The following is a 27,275-nucleotide window of genomic DNA, read 5'->3' on the forward strand; positions in this document are numbered from 1 at the left end:
CGGCCACAGTTACGGCCACAGCTTAATGACCGTAATGACCAACAGCAATAACAGCAACAAGGACTAGGCAAGGACAGCGCAGAGGATACGCCAGATAATGCTCATGATGCGGGCCAACACATGATGCTGCTGAAAAATTGTACAAATTACTCGAGTCCAGCGCAAAACGAAATCATTTCGGACACAGCTTCTGTTGTTTATATAGGCACATGGAGACGCACTCGCAGGACACGCTACATCAGCAGCCCAAAAGGGAGGGTTGCAGCCAAGCAACCCCCACACTGGGGGTGCGAGGGCAGCAGCAGCAGCAGCAGCAGCTTTTTATTAATGATTCACAATTTTATGTAGCGCGTATTTATCACATTTGAGTATACGACACACGCACACACACACACACACATAAACGCCGGCGACAGGTATTTTGTAAGCTGAAAACTTGACAGACTTGTTTGTGATCCTTTTTTTTTTTTTTTGTTGTGTTTTTGGTTGTTGCCGCATTTGTTATGACAAACGTGCAGCCAGGACTAGCAAAAGGGACGGCCGCAGAGGCGGCCTGTGCCTGTTTTGGGCGACATGTTTTGCAGTTTTCCGGTTGACCGCAACAAAAGACATGATGTCACGCTGCCTGTGGCTATATGCATGCGTGTGTGTGTGTGTGTGAGTCTTGTAACAGCTACTACAATGGCAGCGCGACAGGACAGCCTTTGTCAACACACACATGCATACACATACAGCTCTTCGCTCGTGTCAATTGTAACGTAGTCAAAAGGTCGGGCTTAAGTGACTTTATTAAGCGGTTTAAAAAGGGGCAGGTTACACTCACACACATACACACCCACGCAAAGGTGTGCATGTGTGTGTGGCACTTGACATGCCTGCGGCCGTCCTAGCAGCTTTTGTTTGCTACAGCAACTTCAGGGGGCACAACTTTCTAGGATTAGAAGAGACTTAGATACGGCTTTAAATAATGTTGACTGTTTAAGTAAGTCATATTTAAATTAATCATAAATTCAAATATGGGATAGAAGTTAGTTTTAAGATATTATTATTTTTTTTTTTTTTAATAAAGGAAGAGTTGATTTTAATAATACATAGAAATAAACTAAGAGTTAGAGTTAGTTATAGTTATTTAGAGTTAGTTATATATTTATTCATAAAGTATAAGAAACAAAACTATTGTTAATCCGAGTCACAATCATATAATCGCTTAGTTTAGCAAGTCAATATTCTATAATTTTTCAATTTCAGTTAGTATATGTATCTATGTTTGAATTTGAACACTTATTTATATATGAGTATCAATTTCATACACGATAGATAAATAATTATTGTTATGTATGTTATTATATTAAAAAAAGGAAAAGTAACATATAAAAAATTAATATTTAAATTTACTTAAAAGATAATTGAAAATATAAAATATTTTTTTTTAATAATTTGAAAAAGAAAAACTAATATAAATAAAAGACATAAAAATGTTTAAAATTCGTGTATATATTAATAATGAATATATAAATAGAGTAATGCGTACTGTAAATAAAATTTGTATTATTAAATAAATATTTAATATGGGTTTATTAAATTTAAATATTTTTAAAAATTGTTTTTATTTTTTATTCATTGTATTATTTTATGTATTTATTATATATAATTTACAAAATAATTACATTTTAAAATATTCGTTTCCCTCCCTCTGTTTCATGTTTTCTATTTCTGTATTTCCAGACGTTATGTGGCTTTGATAAGACCCCTTTCTTATGACTAAGCTTCTTTGCGTTTCAACAGCTTATCACCAAGGATCTGCGACGAAAGAACTCCAAGGATTGCACACATTCATTAAAAACTGCTCCGCATCGTCCACCCTTCTAGCAGCAGGGGCGCATATGCCACGCCCACCATGCCTTTCATTTACTTTTCCGCTGCCTTAAATCACGCATATTTCAGTGTGTTTTCTCTGCTGCCTTTTAATTTATGTGCCACATGTTACCTGACAAAGGTAACAAACACTCACAAATGAGAAGCCAAAAAAAAAAAAAAAAAGAAAAGCGGCAAGAATGAATACAATGCTAGGAAAAATTTTGAAAGCACATGAAAATTCCAGCGCAAGGAATTTCGCGCTGATTTATGAGATTAAAAAACGCTTGGCAAGTGCCAGAAAATTATTTGTAACATGCCTGAAGCACATGAAATCTTGAATCTATATTAAAAATGGCAGCTTTAAGCGAGTCAACGACCCCCTACTCCTTTAACTGGGCCAAGCCATAATTCTCAATGTATCTATAGCCAGACAATGGATATCATCGGAATATGGATGATTCACGACTTTTGCGAAGCACTTGACAAATGAATTAGCGCAATTCACTCCGAATGGGGCAATGATGTCGCATACAATGCGCGTCTTTCAATGCAAAAGTCAAAGTGTCAGGCCACAGTCAAACAAACAGTCTGCAGAATGACAAACTGACAAACAGACACACACACACACTAACACACACACAAGCATATACATACAAAGAAACAAACGCTTCCTGTTGAAACATTGCAAACTTCCGACTGCCAAAGGCACAGGCGAAAGCATATGTGTGGGAAGAGGGCACTCTGTATATATGTATATGTAGTGTACACACACATATAGACACTGCTATAGCCTTAGCTAGTCCCAAGTCCCAGTGCGAGTTCAAGCAGCGAGTGTAGTTGAAATATTTTTGGTGATTTATTTGCAGCGCGTAGTTTGTGGCATGTTTGCCGACAACAACAACATGGACAGCGCCAATAAACAAATTGCCGACGCATTTTGTCAGCCTTACGGCACAGGGATTATGTTAAACAAGCAAAACAGTGTGTAAACCTGCAATGATGAGCCGCCAAATACCCTATAGTTGTCATTGCAGAGAAAGAGAAATGCAAACTAAAGGAAGACAGTCATTCAAATATTAATCAAATATATTATTATTATTTTTAATGCGAATAGAAGCTGTTGAAAAATAATAAAAATTATTCGGTATAATAATTATTATATATTATAATAATTAGTAAATGTTTTAAAAATAAAATTATATAAATATATTATAAGTAAGTAATAATACAACTAAATAAAATGAAAGTAAATAAGTAAACCAGAATATGACTTCGATTGAGATTTCCAAGTTTAGTAAATTACTTACTCTTCAGTGCATTACTGAAGTATATATTTCAACAAAATATTTGGATTATACAATGAAATGCAATTTATATAAAAATATACCAAAAAAAAAAAAAATAATAATAATAATAATAATAATAATAATAATAATAATAAATAAATTTAACTCAACCTAAATATATCAATAAATAATAAAATGAAATTTAATAAAATATAATTTTCATTTTACGTATGCTTTTAAATAATAATAATCTAATGTAATAATAATAGTAATAACAATAAATGTATATTATTTATTATTATTTTATTATTATTAACAGTAAATGTATATTATTTAATAATATTTTATTCTCTACTATTATTCACTATTATTATTATTAACGTTAGTATACCCCATTCCCTTATGTGCCTGCAGGGTATCAGCATCAAACCTTCTTAAACTGGCTGGGCTGCTCGACTGACTTGACTCCTTGACTGTGTGCTGGTTCGTCTGTCAGTCTGGAGTGGGGGGAGAGTATTTCGGGGACGCCAAAGAACGCTGGCAACTGATTTAAATGCGCTGCTATAAAGCGCCACTTAATGTGTCATTGAATTTAAATCAATTTCAGGGCATTGTTGAAAAGTGCTCAAATTATGAGCTCATAAATGGGATAATTCAGTTGGAAATACTTTAAAAGTTGCCAGCAGGAAAACATGAAGCTCCATTGGCGAATAAAAAATATCTAGGATTTTAATAAATACTGGGATATGTCTGAAATGCTCTGAACTACGAAATTTCTTGCAAAGAACCTAATCGATATTTATCGATTGATTGAACTTCTCTCACATATAGATAAAGAAATAAAGAAAATCTGGGATATGCCAAATACGCTCTGGGAAACTATAATCCATTTGCAAATTCTGAAAAATATATCAATCGATAATTATCGATTAATTGAACTTCTCTCACATATAGATAATCTCCAATACTGTAATATAATATACCCTCTATAATAACTACATAACAGATTTTTAAGACTTGCTACTAAGTTGCATTCATCTTGAGCGCTTGGGGGCTTGGGAGCAGCGCGGCAGGCAAGGGGCAGGGGACAGTAGCGCCTGCAGAAAAATAAATCACAGAAAAATGTCTTTAATCTTGGCGCCTCGAGAGGCGGCGGTACAGGTCGTCCGCGTTCGTTCGTGTCGGTAGCCGCTGCTGCACATACATCAGCGCGCCGTGCCAGACACTCTTAGTGTGTGCCACGCCCACTTATGAGTGTTTTGTCGCCTTAATTACTAGTCGCCGACCAGGTCTCTCTATTTGTACAGCATGGCCCAGAGTCTTGGCCGGCTGGATGAATGGGCTGCTGTGCCTGATGATGGCCATTCATATCATTTGTCAAGGAGTGCGCATAGAATGCACTCGCAAGCGCCTGCGGTCACAGCGGAAGCTGTAATGAGTTATTCAACCAAAGCGTCAATTCACAATGGCAATTAAACCGAGGAGAGCCCAAAGGGTCACAGAGCGTAGCCCCATCCGAGCACTCGCTTTCACACAGCTGGCATGTAAGCTGACTTGATAAACCACTAAAAATAATTTACGACTTGCTTAGGAATTTAAATTTCAACGCCCGCGCCACCACAGATACAGATACGGCAGATACGGCCAAGTATCTTTAAGATACTTTTTTACTATAGCGCTCAAATTTATGCACTGTGTGTGGGGGGCGAGCGGGGGTTGGGCTAGGGCTCGTTGAGGGCTTGCATGTGTAAGACGCTACAGCAACCTGTTAGTACACACTCACCCACAACAGGCACTCACACACGCACACACACACACACACTCATGGCGGGCTTTTTATTTCCGCTTAGATAAGTTTATTTCATACGCGACACTAAATTATATGCCAAGAATGTTGTGGTTGTTGTTGTTGTTGTTATTGTTGCTGTTGTTATTCCTGGTAGACATCTTGCTTATTGTTCTGCTGCTACTGCTGCTGCTGCTGTCGCTGTTATTGTAATTTATGCAAAAATATTTTCGTTGAAAAATACGATTACCAGAGACCAGCTATAGCTCCTTGGGCACAGGCATTCTTCTCCCTCACTCTCTCTCACATACACTCTCTCTATTTGAAAACAAACTCAGTCCACATTCTCCACTCTGCAGTACTTGGCCCAGCACGTACGAATAGTTTTGATAAATGTTTTACTTGGTTAGCTCATGTCGGCTCGTCTTGGCTGGGCACTTGGTAGATAGGGCACTGTGAGATAATAAAACACACGTTTTCAGTTCGGCTTTGGCATAGGGTTATGCATGTTGTATTTGATATGAGTGTGAAAGGACATTGAGCACTCGCAGAATAGCTTAAAATATATGTACAAAGTTTACATTTAAATAAGTGGCTAAATTGTATCTAAAAGTAGCTAAAGATTGAAATAAAACTAATAGTTTTTTTTATTATTATACATACATATGCAATTAACGTCCATTTTTTTAATTCTTGTATACGTTTCCTATTCTTAATGTAAAGTTCTTGCAAAGTATTTTCTTTCTATATATATACATATGAGTCAAAAATAAGTCCAAAAATATCCAAGACTTGTCCAAGTAAAACACAATCATTTCTGAAATATATTAATTAATTAATCTTTAGCATAAAAAAAAAAATAAATAAAAATAAAAAAAAAATAAAAATAAATAAATAAATAAATAAATAATAATAATAATAATAATAATAATAATAATAATAAATAAATAAAATAAAGACTTTATATATATTAAGGTTAATATATTTATTTATTAAGCAATAGTATTCCATATAAAACTTGAAAATTAAATTGAATATCCCATATAAAGTTCAAAAATTAAATTAAGTAAAGACTTAAAATATACTAAGCTTAGAATATTAATTAATTCATCAATATTATCTAAAAAAAAAAAAATAAATAAATAAATAAATAAAAGTTTTAATGGAGTATACTAGGCTTAATATGTATTTGTATTAATCAATAGTATCCCATAAAGGTACAAATTTAAAATATAATTTAATTATTATATACTAAGTTGCTGCTGCATTTCAATTCCTTTTTTGGGTTTGTGGCTGAAACTTAATTTCAAAGAAATTCAAGCACGTAGACAAAACTGGCATGATTGAGACTCTGAGAAAAACAACGAGGAAACTCGGCAATGTCAAAAATGCAATTTAATAAACATATAGTGCAACCCCTTTGATGTGGCAGCGACTACACAAGCTCCTCTCCCTGTTGTGGGCGTTGCCCGGAGCCTCAAACATTGCGAGCCACTTGCAGCGTCTGCAAAATCTGCATAGACGCCTCGTTGTCCTGGAGGAGAACTGTGCTGCGCACAAAGCAGTGCGCTAAGCACGAATCTGGCCACGCCCCACAAAGTGCAGCAAAAAGCCGAATTTAGGGTTGAATTTAATAAACGTGTTTAGATTTGTTGCAGCCCCGGCTGCTACAGCTGCAGCAGCAGCAAAAAACATTGTCTCCATATTTCTATATAGATTTCTGAATATCCTGCGAGCACGTAGAAGGCAAACAACAAAGTTGACATTGATAATCCACTGCATCCTTTAACTAATCGGGTTGAAACATGCATGCCAAGCATAATATAATTTGAATATATTTTTTTAAATATATACCATAATATTGCTATATAATATAAATTAATATATTTATAATTTAAAACGCAAAAGAGTTGACAAAAATGTTTAAATTAATTTTTATGCTCCTCTGCTCTATTCCAATACTTCCCAAATTTTGATTTCTATGATTTGATAATACATGTACAATAAAACCTTAGGGTTTTATACTAAATACATATATGATCAATTTATGAATATTATAGATAAATATAAATGTATGAATAATGTTATTATTGAAATTTTGTTCATAATACTTTTCAAATTGGGATTTCTATGATTTCATAATAAAGGGCTGTCCATATTTTTTATTTTTTTATTTCTTTATTATTATTATCAACAATTTATTTATTTTATTTGGTTCAAATAGATCCCTTGACATAATTTTTTGAATATGATATCTTTAAGTAATTACATATAACTATTATATACACATATTTTTTTAAATATTAAATTCAATTTAAATAACCAAGTTAGCGTAATCACTCAGTTAATATCTAAGCAAACATAAAATAAGCAATTGCTGCTGTCTTTCTCTACATCTGCCTGCCGTTCCGCTGGCTGACTAATAAAGCACCGCAGTCGATGGGGCTGCTGGAGCTGATGGACGAGTACTTTTCGCAGTTTGTTCAGCGGCTACTGCCGCTTGGCGTCCACTGCGGCTACCTGTAAATGCGTATAATCAAGCAGAGAACTGAACGCTTAACATCTGCATTTGCGGCTATTAGGCCAAGAGCCGCGCACAGCTTAGAGAGGCAGGTCCGAGCGCGGCCAGGCCAGGCGAGCAGTTCGTACTTTTAATTATTGTTTACATTAAGTGGTCATGAGTCTGTATGAAGCGGAGCCAAGTCGAGTCGAGTCGAGTGAGCGCATTGGGCGTAATTCGCGTTTAAGCCACGACCGTGTACTTAAACAGCGATTAGGCCTGCTACACAGTCGACTCTTGCCTCGGCTCGGACGCAATTAGCCAGCACTGTGAGAACCGCGCAACGATTTGTGGGGCAACAGGTCAATAAGGAGTCCGAATTTTGGCCAACTGCCTGATGTATAGGCGCTCACTTCCTGCGTGGCTTTAATTCGCTTTTAAATGTTGCCGTAAGTTTTCTTAAAAAGTTTTAATTAAACACTTGAGAGTACATTTGTACACACATACACATGCATATATACATGTACATATATACACTATATATACAATTCGCCTCATCATCGGCCTGTGAAATTCTGCACACGTCATTTCCCATTGGCATGAATTTGCATTTTCAGCAACTCATTTCAATATCCTTTCGCTTGTTTTCATTGAGTAAACGCTGCTGGGGCAGGAGTCAAAGGGGCAAGGGAGGCGGAGAAGGAGCAGCTGGGCTGGGCGGGGGACCTAGACCTAGACGACGACGGAAGTCATTTATTTAATATGCGCCAACATTATCCTTTATTATGGCGGTTTTGCATTTCTGTGCCTTATGAGCTGCCACGCCAGCCGAAGGGGTCGCTGCTGAAGCATTGCCTGGTGCGGACCCTGCTCCCTGGCTGGGGCAATACCGACCTGATTGGATCTACATGCTCTGAAGTTCAAGTGTGTATGTGTGTGTGTGTATGCGAATTCAATTTTGGTAATGGCTGTTGGAATTTATTTTTATTTCAGGAAATCAATTAAGTACTTTAAATTGTTCAAATTGTGTTTGAAATTTAAGAGGAAATAGTAACGGAAAAAATTGATTTCTTAATTGCAACGACTTTTATTGGATTGTAAATTGATATAGACTGCGCTAAATATCATCATATAACCTGCTAAAGATATAGTATAGGAGAGGAAGGAAGAGAAAGAGATGATAAAATATGTATATGAAGAAAGATAAGATAGAAGAGAGAACAAGTAAGAAAGCTCTAGTCGAGACTGCCCGATTACGAGATCCCCTGAACCTTTCGAGCAACAGATATTTCAATAATTATTCGCATATGCACACATACACGCACACACACAGACATACGTACGCACGCATAAACACACATTGGCTGCAGTGCACTGCAACACTGCAGTGTTGGCTTACTATAGGAACTTAATTGTTTGGAGACTCTAGCTTTAAAGATGTAGGAAATATAAATTTATTACTGGTTTTCGATAATGTTTTTAATCGAGAACAAAAGTTCAGGGCATGTTATCGATATTTAAAACGAAATTCGATATGCGCGTGCTATACACGGACCTAGTAAAATCAAGTCAATCAAGTCTCTAACTCTTATATCTTCTGAGATTGACGCGTTCAAACATACGGACAGACGGACAAACGGACACAGCTAAATCGACTCAGCTCGTCGCTCTGATCAAGAATATGTATACTTTATGGGGTCTGCGATGATTCCTTCTGTCTGTTACATACTTTTCACAAAACCATTATACCCTGATTTCCCATTTTCAATGGGTTTAGGGTATTGTTAAGGCATTTGGATTTGCCTTCTGAAATATTATTATATATTATTATAAGAAATTGAATTATTATGAATTATTAATTGAATTACTATCGAAATTGTATAGGTTAAGTAATTGAAGCTGAACCACTGTACAGAGAAGTTGTTATTGTACGCGCTAGCACGGGAGTGTCGCTCTCCAAAAGATCGCTCTCTCGCTGCTCGCTGTTAGATGCGCATAGGTGCGCGCTCTACTGTGCAAGCTGCGCTTGCGTTCATGTTAAATTTAATAAATTCAGTACAAAATTGAACACCGGTGCCAGCACTTCGTATATTTCAGAGAGACCGCAAGTTGCTGTCTACTTTTTTTATAAATATTATACACTGGCCATCGAAGGACCAGACTCCTTTTGGAAGGACATTTTTGGCGCCCCCGGGTGGACACTCTCTGGAATTGAAGGAAGCTGGATTATGGATTTTGTGGATAATCAGGGAAGTACATAAATACATAGAGCACATAGATGACCAAGTAATGCAAGCCATAAATAAATAAATGCATTACTTGAGACATACAAAATATTAATGTATGTACAATCTACGCCTATGTACATTGTGTTGAGCTTATTTCAAATTGAAATTAAAAAAAAAATAAATAAAAATAATAATAAGGTGCATATTGACCTTTGATCTGCAAATAATTCAATCTCTATTGCCTCGCATAATCCAAGTTTTCTTTGGCGCCGTTAGTGTGTTACAGTTTTTTTGCTCATTTTCGTCTCGCACTTTCGTTTTGCGCTTGCGCTCACAGCTCGCTCTCGCTCGCACATAAAAGTTCGTTCTCGCTTGCACAGATAATTGCGCTCTTAATTTACGCTCTTCATTTGCATGCGCGCTAGTTACCAACCCAACAACACACACAAACACATATTCAATAATTCTTTGTACACACATAAGCACACACAAAAACACTCAAACACACACAAACACATATTCAATAATTCTTTGTACACACATAAGCACACACAAAAACACTCAAACACACACACAATTATAAAATACCTACACATAAGCATTGTACTCTTTGTAAGAAGATACGAAACAAAGAAACCAAAAAACTTAGAAATAAAGACTCACTTCTGTTTTGGCATTTGAATGAAGAGGACGTTTTATTAATATCTTGACACCTACATATATACACCATCTAGCTCCCGATGGTAATTGGCGCAGCCGGTTAAGGAATGGATCTACTTATAATCATGCTAAGTATCATTATTTTTGTGAAGTTCACTAAAGTGGAGTAACTGTGTATAAGATGCATTGCTAAATGGAACGGAATCAATCGCTGATAATCGTTACCACAAAAAAAAAAAAAAAAAAAAAAAAAAAATATATATATATATATATATATATATATATATGTTGCAGTCTATGTATAAACATGTACACATGTACCTAATTTTAAATAACAAATGTGTTGCGATTGGGCAGAATCAATCGTTGATAATTGCTGTTATCGCAACATTATTCATTAAAAATATATACATATGTGGATATGTATGCATATGAACATCTTGTGGTGTGATATATGAAATCAAACGCTGATCATCGTACTTCATACACAACAAACATTCATTCACAAACTCATGATGTGGTGGGGTGGAATCAATCACTGATAATCACTACTGCCACAGCATGATTAAACAACATAGTAATGTATTTGTGAATTTGTACATGCAGTACATATATGCAGACATACGTAACTAGAAAATCGTCTATTATTTCACAACTACATGAAATTTTAAGACACGCTATGAAAAATAAATAAAAAGCAGCAACGCCACAATTCTGCGTTTCGCCGCCGACCTAACGGAATCTTGAATTTCGGTCGTCACTCTCAACACTAAAGAGGCTCTGATGTCCGGCGCCACTAGACACGCGACAGAATTACAACGCTCAAAACTCAAGAAATTTCGGCCGACAATAACAAATCTATGCAACATACAATATATGGCGCCACTAATCTGTCTTTCGACGCCGCCACCGTCGCTTATTTCGGCGAAACGAAATATGCCTGGCGTCACACATTCGCACAACTACGCTACAAAATATGTAGTTTGTAGTGAAAGACACTATTCAATGAGCAACTCGCAAAACTACAAGATCAGTTGCGACACAGAGCTCAAACAGAAAAGACATACAGCTTACAAATAATCTCATAGTGCAGTGATAAATAGTCGTAATCGCTCATGTGAACAGAAAAGTCTATAAAATCAAACGTTGATAATTATATGACTTAACTGATCGGCTTTGGTAAAACACATACGCAAATTTTCATAGTATATATCATTTTCATTCTTACGTTGTTTTCCCCTACGGTGAATTAGATCCGATGAATTCTGGCGCAACAACTTTTATACCAACGCAGCATTCGTAAAACTGGTGTCAATACCACAAGCAATAGCATTTTATTAAGGAATGTCAAAGCGATATACACTTCGGCCAAGAACATCTACCAGGCAAATCATAAAAATAAGCGAAAACACAGTTTATCCTCCCAACGAAAACTCAATGGACTCCGGCAACGCCTCGGTATCACTTCCGTCTACTATATCGACTTCAAACGGTACACCTTCAACAATTAGCATGGATAACACTCCAACAACTTTAACCCCAACCGACATCCTCGCTTTCATCAAGGAAGTACCTACCTTTGACGGAACCCCTAATCAACTGCAAGACTTCATCGTTAATGTGGAAGAAGTGATCACATCTATGCAAGGAATCGACCAGACACCGTACAGCTCCCTTCTACTAAGAGCTATCAGGAATAAAGTCATAGGAAGAGCTAATGACGCGTTAAAACTGTGCGACACTGGACTCATCTGGAATGACATTAAGGCTAATCTGATTCAACATTATGGTAACAAAAAAAGTGAAGCTATGCTTATTCACGATTTGCAAAACATTTCTGATAACTTATCTTTAGGTCAACTTTTTTATGGTATTTTGAAAATAAGATCTCAATTAACAGACAAATTACGAAACGCAAATCAATACTCGACCGACAAAGCTAAACTCTATGACGAAATTTGCTTGAATACATTTTTAATCCACTTGCGAGAACCTCTTAAAACTTCAGTAAAATCAAAAAATCCGCAAGATATTAACGAAGCCTACGAATATTGCCGTATAGAAAAGACCTTCTATTCTCAAAAACCAAATAACACTCAGAAAATTAGACCACAAATAACACCATATTTACGCCCCCAAAATATAAAAAATCATCCTAACAATAACCCACAGTATAACAATAGAAGCAATTCATATAGAAATTCTGCAGCCATCACTCAACCTAACTATCACAATAATAATAGAAATTCAACTCTAAATCCTTTCAACTCAACAATCACCCCCAACAATCAATTACATAATATTAATGAACAACAATCATCAACTGAACTTTGCAATATCAACGACGCAGAAAATTTTTTCAAAACTGCCTCCAAGACTCAACAGGGTACTTAACAAAAAGAACACATGGCCCAACACTACCATTCATATGGATTAATTCCATCACAAACCAACCCATCAAATTTTTAATAGATACAGGTTCCACAAATTCATTTATAAGCCCAACTTTAGTTTCCAATGTCGATCGCAAAACTCTCAATAATCCTGTAACTATCCAGACTGTCCTAAATCAACATGTCATTAGAGAAAAAACCATTATTCAATCGCTTACAGAGTTTAAAGAAGAAATGATTTTGGAGTTTCTTCTTTTCGACTTTCATCCACATTTTAAAGGCCTGTTTGGAATGGATATTCTAAGAAAACTAAAAGCCAATATTAATCTAGCCTGTTTTTGTCTTGAAACTCCAAAATCATGTTTAAAAATTTGTATACAAGACAATCCAGTAACCGAAGTACATGTTATACCCGCTCTATCAAAAGTCTTAATAAATCTTCCAGTCCAGTTGAAGCAAGGTGATTTTTACAGTCAAGAAACAATTTATAACAAACACTTGAATATATCAGAAGGACTATACAAATCAGTTAACGGATATAGCAAGATGTTAATTACAAACAAGTCCCACGAAGATCAGCCACTATATTTGGAACAGCCATTAAAAACCACCCCCTATAATCAAAATCAATTTGTTGAAATATACAATATAGCCTCAGATAATCAAAATCCTCAACATATCCACAAACCAATCACCACATTAAGAACCGACCACCTTAACTCCGAAGAGAAAATCGCGCTAACACAACTTTGTAGTAAATACATAGACATTTTCTATGACGATAGTCAAAAGTTAACGTTCACCAATGACATTAAACACTATATACACACAACTGATAATACGCCAATCTTTGTCAAATCCTATCGCTATCCTTTCGCCTTAAAAGAGGAAGTAAAAAACCAAATAGAGTCAATGCTGAAACAAAATATAATTACAACCAGCTATTCACCTTGGAGTGCCCCAGTTTGGGTAGTTCCAAAAAAAACAGGCCCAAATGAAAAACGAAAATGGAGGCTAGTTTTAGATTATCGTAAACTCAACGAAAAAACAACTTCAGACCGCTACCCCATTCCGAATATAAACGATATTCTAGATCAACTCGGTAAATCCACCTATTTCTCAACGCTCGATTTAGCCAGTGGATTTCACCAGATTGAAATGAACCAAGCGGACAGATATAAAACAGCCTTTACAGTAGAAAGTGGTCACTTTGAGTTCGTCCGTATGCCGTTCGGGTTGAAGAACGCTCCTGCAACGTTTCAAAGAGTAATGGACCATATCCTTAGAGATCTTGTAGGTTCCATCTGTCTGGTTTACTTGGATGATATTATAATTTTTTCGACATCTCTGCAAAAACATCTGACTGACATTAAACAAGTTTTTGATAGGCTCAGATCCGCTAACTTTAAATTACAAATTGCAAAATCTGACTTCCTTCGAAAAGAGGTTAATTTCCTAGGCCACATAGTGACTCAAGATGGTGTTAAACCTAATCCCAACAAAATAAAAGCCATTCAGGAGTTCCCCATCCCAAAAACCAGGAAACAAATTAAATCATTTCTAGGGCTCCTTGGGTATTATCGAAAATTCATTAGGGACTTTGCACGCATAACAAAGCCCCTAACACAGCAATTAAAAGGCACAAAAGCGGTAACCATTGATGAAGAATACTGTAAAGCCTTTGAGTTTTGTAAGACATTACTTTGCAACAATCCAATATTGGTTTACCCAAATTTCAACAAACCTTTTATATTAACCACTGATGCAAGCAATTATGCCATTGGCGCTGTTTTATCACAAAAATTAGCTGGAAATGACAAACCTATTTCTTATGCAAGTCGTACATTATCTGATGAAGAAACACGTTATTCTACGACAGAAAAAGAAATGCTTGCAGTTTACTGGGCAGTAAAACACTTTAGGCCTTACTTATTCGGAAAAAAATTTATCTTAGTCTCGGATCATAAGCCATTAACATGGAACACAGGGCCATTTTCCACCAACGATAAAGTTGCCCGTTGGAAATTGCAGTTATTGGAATACGAGTTTGAATTTCAATACAAAAAAGGCTCTCAAAACGTGGTTGCAGATGCACTTAGTCGTATCCGTTCCGAAACAGACATTAGCGTAAACCATATAGACGCAGAAATTTCTAATAACCTTTCAACCAACATCCCAACTATTGAAAAACCACTTAACGACTTTAACTTGCAGATTGTTTTAACTGAGGGCATTCCTGCTTCTTGTAAGGTTTCTACTCCCTTTAAAAATAAATTAAGGCAAACAATCACCGAACCCAGCTTTACCACAGATATTGTACTGGACATCTTAAAGAAAACATTAAAACCAAACAGGATATGCACAATTTACACATCAGACAACATTTTTAAGATAGTGCAAGATGTGTTTTCTAAAGAGTTTTCTCACAATAAACTTTTCAAATTGCTTAGGTGTACAACTTTCCTAAATGATATTACTAATACTACTGACCAAGAAAAAATTGTCAATGATTATCACAATAATAACAATCACCGAGGTATTGATGAAACACTAATGCATCTTAAAAGAAAAGTTTACTTTCCATATATGAAAAGTAAAATAGCACAGATAATAAAGAGTTGTGAAATTTGCCTCACACTTAAATATGATAGACAGCCACAAAAACCACCTTTTCAAGTACCACAAACTCCTTGCAAACCAATGGAAATAATTCATATAGATATATACACGATAAACAAAAACTATAACCTTACACTAATAGATAAGTTTTCAAAATTCGCATGTGCCTACCCTATACCCAACAGGACCTGCATAAACGTCGTTACTTCCATGAAACATTTTTTTAGTCTTTTTGGAATACCTAAAAAACTAATCTATGACCAAGGTGCAGAGTTTTCCGGCAGTATATTTAAAGACTTTTGCAATCAATATGACATCCAATGTCATGTAACATCCTTCCAACAGTCATCCAGCAACTCCCCGGTAGAACGACTACATTCAACACTTACCGAAATTTATAGAATAATCACCGAACTAAAAAAAAAATACAAGCAGACAAATAAACACGAAGAAACTCTTTCTGAAACACTTCTCACCTACAATAACGCTATACATTCATCTACAAAACTCACACCTTTCGAACTTTTCACTGGACGCACTCATATTTTTGAACAAACTATTAAATACGACAATAATCACGAATATTTGCAAAAATTAAATTTCTTCCGATCAAAATTATACCAAGAGGTAAAAGAAATGTTACATAAAAATACCAAACACAATTTGGATAAACTTAATGTTGCTAGAAAATCTGCAACACTTGTATCCAATAATGATACCATATTTAGAAGGGAGAATCGTAGAAATAAGCTAACACCAAGATTCTCCAAACATAAAGTTTTACAAGATAATGGCAACACAATTATCACTACACACCCACAAAAAATACATAAATCTAAAATAAGGCGAACAACATAATAATAGGCAGTATAATTTTTAATTTTAATGTATACTATTCATAGTACTTAAGCATAGTATAAACAAAAGATGACATTTTATATTATACTTTATCTTTATTTTTGTGTTGTGTTGGTCTCACATCCTTTGAGTATGCTCAATCCACATAACAAATCAGTGGTATCCACCTGGACACCCTGTTTTTAATCATTCGCTTCATTTTGGGGAGGGAGGAGTTACCAACCCAACAACACACACAAACACATATTCAATAATTCTTTGTACACACATAAGCACACACAAAAACACTCAAACACACACAAACACATATTCAATAATTCTTTGTACACACATAAGCACACACAAAAACACTCAAACACACACACAATTATAAAATACCTACACATAAGCATTGTACTCTTTGTAAGAAGATACGAAACAAAGAAACCAAAAAACTTAGAAATAAAGACTCACTTCTGTTTTGGCATTTGAATGAAGAGGACGTTTTATTAATATCTTGACACCTACATATATACACCATCTAGCTCCCGATGGTAATTCGCTTGCAATATCGTTTGCACTCGCGCTTGCACTTATAGTTGCGCTCTCGTTTTACTGTCTCGCTTGCACATATTAGTGCGCGCTCACTTTGCGCTCAGTGCATACTCACTTGCTATATCGTTTGCACTCGCGCTTACACAGCAAATTTCGCTTTAATTTACGCTCATCATTTGCATGCGCGCTTGCAATATCGTTTGCACTCGCGCTTGCACTTATAGTTGCGCTCTCGTTTTACTGTCTCGCTTGCACATATTAGTGCGCGCTCACTTTGCGCTCATTGCATACTCACTTGCAATATCGTTTGCACCCACGCTTGCACACGCAGCAGCGCTCTCGCTTTGCGCTCAAAACGTGCGCTCGTCACTTGGATATATTTTCGCTCAAAACTTGCACTCTCGCTTTGCGCTCATTGTATGAGCTCGATCTGCACTTATTTTGGCATTCATACCGGCGCGCTCTCGCTTGTGAATGCATTGCACTCAGTCGCTCAACAGTCAAATATAACTCAATAGACCACTTGCCCAAATAGTCACTCAACATTTTGGTTGTTGTCTTCGCTATATCGTATCAACTGTCTGTAACAGTCACTCAAGTATAGTTTAACACTGCCAGCGTAATATATTGAGATTTATTACGATCGCGCGCATTTGTTAACATTCTTGAATTGCTCTTCGCTTGTTGTCATACATTAAGTGAACTTTTATTTGTTTCGATTGAAATTGGTTTCAACTGAGCATCACTTATAGCATCATGACTAACAAGCGAGGAAAGAATAGGTCTATGGACGAGTCATCATCAGAGCGTGTCGAAGCTCTGTTGGCCGTTTACAAAAATGTTACAAACGACATAACACGCATTAATAAATCATTAAAAGATTACACTAAACCAGTAGAGCCATTTGAAATTGAATGTCGACTTGAGATATTGAACCGCTACATAGAAAAGGCCTTTAAGACACAACAAGAGTTGGACGACATTAACGCAGATTTAGTGCCTCGGTCAACGTTAGAAGATTTGTGTGTATCGACAAAGGCACTTCTTATGAAGCGAGGTAGTGATAGCCAACCTAAAAGTGAGAGTCCCGCGAACTCTACAATGATTAGCTCAGTGTCACATTCTAGGAATCTACCGAATATAAAGCTGCCAAAGTTTAGCGGAGAATATTCGGAATATAAGAATTTCATTGGACTTTTTGAGAGTTTAGTCGACAACGAGCCAGGGTTATCAAATATAGAAAAGTTTAACCACTTGTTGTCATGCTTGGACAAAGAAGCATTAGGCACTGTCAAGGCATATCAGGTGACAGATGCAAATTATCCAAAAGCGTTAGCTGCTTTAAAAAATGTGTACGACAATCAGTGTCTCATATTTTTTAACAGCATTTCAAAACTATTTGATCTCCCACACATGTCCGAACCGTCAGCATCATCTTTGCGCATGCTGATAGACTCAGTCCGTGCCATTTACGAATCTCTTTTATCGCTAGGATCTGATAAGCAGATTTCGAATGCCATGCTCATCCATTTGGTAATGATGAAAGTGGACGCTGGCACGCGCTCTAGGTGGGAAGAGAATCTTGACTACAATAAGCTTCCATTGTGGCAAGACTGTGAAGCTGCCTTGAACAGACGGTATCAGCATTTAAGTGCTGAAGACTCATCTGGTCCACGTCGTAAGGTAGCTCAGGATAATAAGAAAAGAATTGGGAAAACTTCTCTAGCTGTCGCTCTGCCAAGTGAGCCGCAGAGTCCCAAATGCGTGTTTTGTAAAAAGAACGATCACTTCATTCACTCGTGCTCGTCGTTCGCAGCAATACCTTGCCAGAAACGTTTTACGTTCGCAAAGAGCTATCCGCTCTGTATAAATTGTTTGCGAACAGGACACTCAGTGGCTGCTTGCAAATCAGCCCACTGTCGTGTGTGCTCTAAGCCGCACCATACCATACTGCATAGATACAGCTCTGAAGCGGCTCAAAGTAGCTCAGCAGTTGTATCAGCAGTCCCTCGTGTCACTTCGTCACAGATTTCATCTGTAAATCACGCACGGATAGCCTCTGATCAAGTTCTTTTGGCAACTGCAGTTGTGAAGATAAAAGATCAATCTGGATCCTATCACTTAGCTAGAGCTTTATTAGATTCCGGCTCGCAAGTAAATTTCATAACTGAAGAACTGGCAAAACAGTTGAAATTAAAACGGCAAAGATCTGGGATTCAATTGTTGGGCATTGCTAATTGTCAGTCATCTGTTCGGCACAGCGTTCAAACTTCGATAGCGTCCCGAACGGACGACATAGAAATCCGAACAGACTTTGGTGTGTTACGTTCCATTTCGTCGTATCAACCAGAGAAGCACACTGAAGAGATCAAGGTACCTGATAATGTACAATTAGCTGATCCTCAATTCCACAAGCCGCAACGTATTGATTTGTTGCTCGGTGCTGATATCTTTTTTGATATATTAAGAGAAGGCAAAATAAAAGGATCCGATAACAACCCAACATTGCAATTGACCGCCTTTGGTTGGATTGTATCTGGTCGCTGCCGAACATTGAATGCAGCTACTAGTTCGTCGACTTTCATTAGCGTCGTAAACGACGACATAGCTATAGATTCAATAGTTCGCAAGTTCTGGGAGTTGGAAGAAAAGCCAAATACAATTAATTCGAATTTGTATACCCCAGAGCAACAACTGTGCGAGAAGTCATTTGTGGAGACTATTTGCCAAACTACCTCGGGTCGTTTCAGAGTGTCGCTGCCATTCAAATCAAGCCCACATTGTCTTGGTACGTCTTACGACACAGCCAAGCGACGATTTCTGGCCTTGGAAAGAAGAATGAGCAAGCAAGAAGACATTCGGCCAATGTATATTGACTTTATGAAAGAATACTTGGCCTTGGGTCACATGAGCCCAACTAACAATCAAATTCCGAGAGAGCCGCATTATTTCATCCCATATCAATGCGTGCTAAGACCGCACAGCGCATCCACTAAACTTCGAGTAGTGTTTGATGCCTCTAGCAAGTCCTCCTCTCAATTGTCGCTGAATGATCTACTCATGGTGGGTCCGACCATCCAGCCGCAGTTATGGGAGACTTTGCTAAGATTTCGACTTCGTCCTTGGGCTGCTACAGCAGACATCGCTAAAATGTACCGTCAAATTGAACTTGACGAGTCCCACCGCAACTTTCAACTTATTGTGTGGAGGGAAACGCCCACTGATCCGTTACAAATCTTTCGATTAAACACAGTAACGTACGGGACAGCGACTGCTCCATTCTTAGCAATTCGATGTTTAAAACATCTAAGCGACTTGCATGCTTCCACTCATCCAGCTGCTGCAAGATCGTTAGCCCGAGATTTCTATGTTGATGACCTGTTGACAGGAGCAGATAGCGTCGAAGAATTGTGCTTGTTGCATCGAGACTTGATAGCAATTCTTCAAAAGTTTGGATTTCCTCTCACAAAATGGTCGTCCAATTGTAAACAACTCGCAGCACAACCAGCTAGAAACGATATAGTTATTGGTCATCAAGAGGACACAAAAACATTGGGATTAATTTGGAATCCAATGAATGACAGCTTTAGATATTTCATGAACTGTCCAGTAGAAGTTCAACAGACCAAAAGATCCGTGTTGTCATTTGTAGCAAGGTTATACGACCCCTTAGGTTTGTTAAGTCCGATCGTAACTCGTGCGAAGGTCCTTTTACAGGAAATGTGGTTGCACAAACTTGGGTGGGATGACCAATTGCCTGTTCAAATGAGGCAAGAATTTGAGGCAGTAACTAGCTGTTTCTCAAATCTAAACTCGTTGCATATACCTCGTTACGTTGGCACACTTAAATCGAAAGGATGTCAAATCCATGGATTTGCTGATGCCTCAACGAGAGCTTACGGTTGTTGTTTATACGTAAGAATGCAAACAGATAAGGGTATCATTACCAGGCTGCTAGTCGCTAAATCTAAGGTAGCGCCCTTGAAAACAAAATCTGTTCCGCGGCTGGAGTTGTGTGCTGCAGAATTGTTAGCTACCTTATGGGATGCGGTAAGGAAAGTACTTGATTGTCCTATTAATCAAGTCACATTTTGGTCAGACTCTGAGGTGGTGCTTCATTGGCTGCGAATGCATTCATCTAGCTTGAACACATTCGTTGCTAATCGCGTTGCAACCATCCAAGAGTTGACAACTAATGTATCTTGGCGTCATGTACCAACGAAAGACAACCCAGCAGATATTGTATCTCGGGGATGTTCAGTTGAGGAGCTTAAAACATCATTGTGGTTTTGCGGACCAGGATTTTTAAAGCTCTCTGACACATTGTGGCCAGCCAACCCACAAATCACCCTATCAAAGGAGTTAGAGCTGCTAGAGAAGCGTAGAACTGCAATTACTATGATCGCGGTCGATGAGGTAGCAAATCCTATCGTACATCTTATTGAGTCAACGTCATCATTTTCTAAGCTAATCCGCATCGTTGCCTATATGTTCCGCTTTATCAATGGAAAACAAGAAAGTCATTCTTCACTTGTTCCTACAGCTTCTGAGTTAAGCTTCGCATTCCTTGCAGTTATATCTGTAATTCAACACATTGAATTCAGCGAAGAAATAAAGAAAATAAAGAAGTCAGTCGTGTTGCAACCGTCATTGCAAAAACTGACACCATTTTTGCACCCACATCAGCATGGCAGGCGTATGTTATGGTTGCTACGAGTAGGAGGTCGTTTATTGAAGGCACCATTAGCACATAATGCCAAATTCCCATTGTTGCTTCCAAAAAAGTGTCGTTTCGTAACGCTTTATTTGGAGCATTTGCATCGCTCTCATTGCCACGCCAATCCCCTAGTACTAATGGGCCTGCTTCGTCAACAGGTTTGGCTGGTCAATGCTCGACAGGCTTGCAGTGCAGTAGTCCGAAAATGTGTACATTGTTTTCGCTACAAGCCGAAACTCTTATCCCAAATAATGGGCAATCTTCCCGCTGATCGCTTACATGGAAATAGGCCATTTGAGATCAGTGGAGTGGACTTTTGCGGTCCAATACTAGTTTCGCTGGGAATTCGGGGCAAATCGCCAGTCAAAATGTATATTGCCATATTTGTTTGCTTTACTTCGAAGGCAGTGCATCTTGAATTAGTCACCGATTTAACCACAAATTCATTTCTAATGTGTTTATCCAGGTTCGTTGGTCGACGTGGGCTTGTCCGGAAACTGTACTGCGACAATGCCACCAATTTCGTGGGTGCTGCACGCACGCTGGACCTCAAAGCTACGTTCCATGGCAACACAGCGGACATGGAAATGTTTGCTGCGGAGCGGGGCATGGAGTTTGTATTCATCCCTCCTCGAGCGCCGCATTTTGGCGGCCTTTGGGAAGCGGCGGTGAAATCCGCCAAAGGTTTGCTGCTGAAAGCGATGGGCAGCGCTCGACTACGGCAAGACGAGGTGGCCACCGTGCTGGTCGAGGTCGAGGCCGTGCTCAATTCGCGGCCAATGGTCGCTCCCAGCAGCAACCCCAACGACGGCGAAGTGCTCACGCCAGGGCACTTCCTGATAGGAGCAACGCTCGTGCCGCTGCCAATCGCGTCCACAGAGCCAGTCGACGACGCCAAGCTGACACTATCAAAAAGATGGCAGCTGACATCCAACATCAAGCGTCAATTTTGGAACGACTGGTCAAGGGATCGCTCTCTCGCTGCTCGCTGTTAGATGCGCATAGGTGCGCGCTCTACTGTGCAAGCTGCGCTTGCGTTCATGTTAAATTTAATAAATTCAGTACAAAATTGAACACCGGTGCCAGCACTTCGTATATTTCAGAGAGACCGCAAGTTGCTGTCTACTTTTTTTATAAATATTATACACTGGCCATCGAAGGACCAGACTCCTTTTGGAAGGACAGGTATAAAAATAGAGTAGCGAAAGAGAAATACCAAGTAAGTTAGCGAATAAAACTGTGAAAGAGACGAATGGAAACAAAGAGGAGAATTATTGAGAGATGGGGACACTCGGAGTTAGTAAGAGAATTTTAGAGTAGGTATGTGGTATGTAGGTGTTAGAAAAAGAAACGTAGAGAGCAGCAAAAAAAAAAAAAAGAAATAAATAAATAAATTTTATATCTGAACTACAAACTGTTCGATTTTGAGCTTTTGCCATATATGTATATATATGTGTATGTATGTATGTACATATATAGAGTATAACCTTACAGACACACCCAAGCTGTGTGCCCCGAACTTTTCTTTGTCACTCAATAAATATCTCAAAATGGGCGGGTCAATATCTAAATCGCTTTATGACCAACATCATGGACAATTTGCCGCCCAAAGGGCCAAAACTTTTATTGTCTGACCAAAGAGACAGAAAATAAAAGAAAACGGAAACTTTAGATTGCCAATTGCCAATTGCTTGACTGTCTGAAGAGAGGGCCACTTAAAGTTGAGTTCTGCTTGAAGCTCGCCAGCCAGCTAATTATATAACGTTTATTTGAGCTAAACTCCTGCTAAGATTTATGCCTCTGCTGCACAATTCAATCTAGGCATATTTCAATATCATATTCTGGGCGAATTCCATTCGAATTATACGCAGATTTGTCGCGCTCTCTGCTATCTGCAGGCGGCAAGGAAACACACTTTAGCATATCAACAAATACGCTTATGTCCTTGTGGCGGTAACCGAGCGCCTCAGCCTGGCTCCGCGCCCAACTGGCAGACATCAACCACCCGCCAGTTAAGGACTCTGCAAAGGGTCCTGCTACTTGGCTTCCTTTACGCATTTTTCTTCATTCCTTTTCTTGTTGGTTGAATAAATCATTATTCGTCGTTGCGTTTATTTTGACTTTGACAGCACAAACACTTGTGTGTGTGTGTTTGCCATTTATGCAAAAAAAAAAAAAAAAAAAAAAAAAATCATATATATGTACAGAAGTATTTCTCTCCAGTCACGTCTCTTAAATTGTCATTAGACTTTAAATACAACCTTAATAATTATGTAAAATTAAAGCTGCGCCTTTGCATAATTTGTTTACCCTCTCTTGTTTTCATTATCTCAATCTCAAGCTACATTTGGGCTACATTTAATTAATATATTTTATAAATCACGGCCCGCTCATCCTTGTGTATCCTTCCACTTCTAGCCGCAACTCCGGCTGCCGGACATAGCTGGACATTTGCTAAATGACCACAACACTTAGGCCAAGATTTATAATAGCCAAGTTGTTGTTTACTTTTGACTGCACACACACACACACACACAGCTCATGGGGAAGCTGTGCACAGTTCATTTAGCCGCGTGCCATTTGGCCAACCCAAATTACGAGCGTTGATTAGTTTGCTTAGCTTGGCTAAAAAATGAGCATGGCCCGGAGCGTTAAAAAACAGAGCTAGAGTTATTTGCAATAAATTTAAGTGTTATATGCTCTGAGCCCAGTTCGTGCCCCAAATGGCAAAAAGGTAACACCCCCAGTTACAGTTACAGTTACAGTTTCTAATTTATGACAAATGCACATGCTCGTCTTGGAGTTTTTGAGACCTGAACCGAGCGAGCTGGACACTGAACGCCCCCTCGTCCACGCCCCCTTCGGTGACAGCACACAAAACTTATTTGTCGATGGCTTTTGCGGTTTTGCAATGCGGCGCAGATTTTCAATTTACTAAAATTTGCATTCCAAAATGTTGCGTCTAGTTTTCGGTCCCATACTTAAAAGTTATGAAACAATGTCTGTGTTTGTGTGTGTGTGTATGATATATGGCACAGCAGGCGGATCGGACAATGATATAGCGCAAGAGATAAATATTTCTGGGCTGCATAGCCCGGGTGGGCATGTTGTGCGCCTAAGCGAATTAATAAATTATAAAATTACGAAACTAAACTTGAATAGATTGTGCAATAGAGAAAAATAAATAATGTAGTTAAAACTATATAATTTATATAAAATAATGTATCGTTAAGAGTATTAAAGGTGTTATAATTCTTAAATTGCCTTAAATATGTTTAATTAAATTAAACTGAAGAAATCTAGTTACTAATTTTACGTACATCATAATTAGCTTGAAAAAAAAATTCTTAAATTTAATTTCCATAAATTCGTTAAAAAGCCTTTATATTCCTGTAGTAAGACGAAGAACTAGGTATATATAGCTCTCGCCCTGTCCACCTGATCGTCTGCTTTTAATATGAATGCAATGATCTCTTAAGCCACAGAGGCCTGGAATTTGAATAAAGTATTCTTGTATACCTTTATACGATCTAGTTTTCTTTCCATCATTTAAACCCTTATGATTATCGATTTTTACAGATATTTTATATTTTAGAAAATAGCTTGGATTAATAAATAATCTCAGAAATTTATTTTATTTTATTATTATTTATTTTTATTATTATTATTATTATTATTATTATTATTATTATTATTATTATTATTATTATTATTATTTTTATTTTGTAATAATAATTATAAATACTTATATAATAATTAAAAATGAGTTTTAAAATATCGGAATATAATGAATGCACAAATGCAAATAATAATATTATATGGTTGCATAGATATTCGTGTCACGCTGAAGAGCACGATAATCGCACTTCTCTAGCAGCCTCTTCTATTTGACTGGTTATAAACAAAAAAAAAAAAACTGTCACCAAAATATTTCCTAGTTATGCTTATCTATTTCGCTAGCATCTTCGTCTTCGCGGCGCATGCCAGTCCCCTGCTCCTCCATCCCCCCACTTGCCACCACCCAACTGAGTGTGTGTGTGTGTGTGTGGAGCATGTCAAATTATTTGTATATAATTTACATCCTTTTGCAGGTCCTGCCAAGTGATTTATGTGCGTCTTATGCCAGCACACAATGTGAGCAAATGCCGCTACTATAAATAAATATGCCAAGCGACATTCCAGCCAGAGCCAGACACAAGTTGTTGGCCTCAGCACTATTATCCTTTTCGCAGGCTAAGTAATTGCTGACTGTTGCCATTTGAGCGCTGAGTTATTTCTTTTCGATACCAAAATTTGATATGCCGACCACATGCTGTGTTTAAATTGCTCTGCCAGCTCCAGGATATCGGAGGTGTATTTATGTGTGCCCCCATCCCTTCCTCCTACTTCCAAGTCAGCTTAGCTCTTGTAATTGAAAATATAGTTTTTGGCACGGAGCGACAGAGCCAGAGGCGTGTCTCAGATTTTACAAGCTGATTAGATGTCCCAGTGCAGACCTGAAGACACAAAAAGTGGAAGCAAATGGTTTATATATTCGCTTAAAATAGTTTTAGAACTGATGCTATTTACAATGAGTCTAAGAGAATCATTTTATGCTCATACACTCGATTCCTTTAGTCCAACTGAATGAATGAATAAATGATATGAAACCCGATCTTGGTGAACAGACGATTCTGTAGCTCATGTTTTCCACTTTGAATTTCAAATCAAAACTATTAATGTCAACACGATATCTCTCGCTCTTTCTTTTATTCTCTCCCTCTCTTTCTTGATCTCCTCTCTTTCGCACACTTTCTTAACGATAATGGCTATTCATGAAATGCTTTTTAAGATTATGTCATTAACATTGCAACTTGTGCCGGGAACTGGTTCTGGTTCTGATTCTGATTCTGGTTCTAGCTCTACTGCTACCATCCCAGCCCTGTAGAGCGGGGCATCCGATGTCTCTAGTCTTTAGCCCAAGTCGTAATTATGGCATATTTTAATTGCATTTAGAAATTGTTATTGGAATAGTATTGGCATTAAGTGCTTGTAAATATCTAGATACAATTATTTCATTAAATGAGCTGCTTGAAGCATCGAAGCAGAGCTGTTGGAAATTCAAATATGCTGTGTGGCAGAATCCTCAGTACTTAGATCTTGAAATACAAATATGATTTCTATAACTTCTCTACTTTAAAAAATGTCTAAAAATGAAGCTTAAGCAACTAAAACCCAGTTTAAACTAGTTTTTGCTAATAATTTTCAAGCAGTTCAATCAGCAACTGTTTCAATTTACAACTGATCAATTCGATCAACAATTGGAAAATACTACAAAATCTCCGATAAGCAACATGTTTGGCTTGAAGCGTATCGGAAACACTTTAGACGCGGCTGCGGAACGAACTGGCTTATGGCCGCAACTAATGAGCACTTGAGATAAATTAGCTAAGATTGGCACATGATGTTTAGACTTTTGAAAGGTTTCGTTAAAAATGCATCAAAAACTTCTTAGCTGCCTGGCGCTGGCTGTGGCCCTCTCTCAACTCCTTATGCCTGCGAATGGAGTATCCTATGAAGTGGACAGACATAATGTGAGTGAGCTAGTTGACTCGCACGAACTCGTTCTGCTGCTCTTCTACTCGAATAGATGCAAATACAGCCGGCAACTGATGCCCATCTATGAGTCGGCCGCAAGCCAACTGCACTCTAGACTTGGAGGGACGGGCAATTTGGCTCTGGGCAAGGTCGATTGCGACAGGGAGCCTGAAATGGAGAGTCACTACGATATTGGCAAGTATCCGACCATAAAGATCGTGCGGAACAAATACGTCAACAAAAAAGAGTATCGAGGACAA

General features: G+C 37.8%; 1 protein-coding gene and 2 long non-coding RNA genes across 3 annotated transcripts in view; 1 reads left to right on the forward strand and 2 right to left on the reverse strand.

Moving 5' to 3' along the window:
• Positions 1-4,991: 4,991 nt before the first annotated feature.
• LOC149270695 (uncharacterized) overlaps positions 4,992-27,275 on the reverse strand; it is a 36,190-nt gene continuing 13,906 nt past the window's right edge. The window contains exons 2-3 of the long non-coding RNA XR_016268703.1: positions 5,593-5,746; positions 4,992-5,382 (exon numbers count right to left, since the gene is read on the reverse strand). This is a non-coding gene — a long non-coding RNA (uncharacterized LOC149270695). The remainder of the gene's footprint in view (positions 5,383-5,592; positions 5,747-27,275) is intronic.
• LOC149270696 (uncharacterized) lies at positions 9,218-16,663 on the forward strand. Its single transcript, XR_016268736.1, has 2 exons — positions 9,218-11,496; positions 11,571-16,663. It is a non-coding gene; the product is annotated as an uncharacterized LOC149270696 (long non-coding RNA).
• On the reverse strand, positions 21,036-22,375 carry LOC149270697 (uncharacterized). The gene has a single exon (XM_089461883.1). The coding sequence runs from the start codon at positions 22,373-22,375 to the stop codon at positions 21,662-21,664; it is 714 nt and encodes a 237-aa protein (XP_089318009.1). The 3' UTR covers positions 21,036-21,661.

The sequence above is a fragment of the Drosophila arizonae genome, chromosome 2 (genome assembly GCF_054131065.1).
Source record: "Drosophila arizonae isolate 15081-1271.41 chromosome 2, UAZ_ARI_1.0, whole genome shotgun sequence".
Lineage (NCBI taxonomy): Eukaryota > Metazoa > Arthropoda > Insecta > Diptera > Drosophilidae > Drosophila > Drosophila arizonae.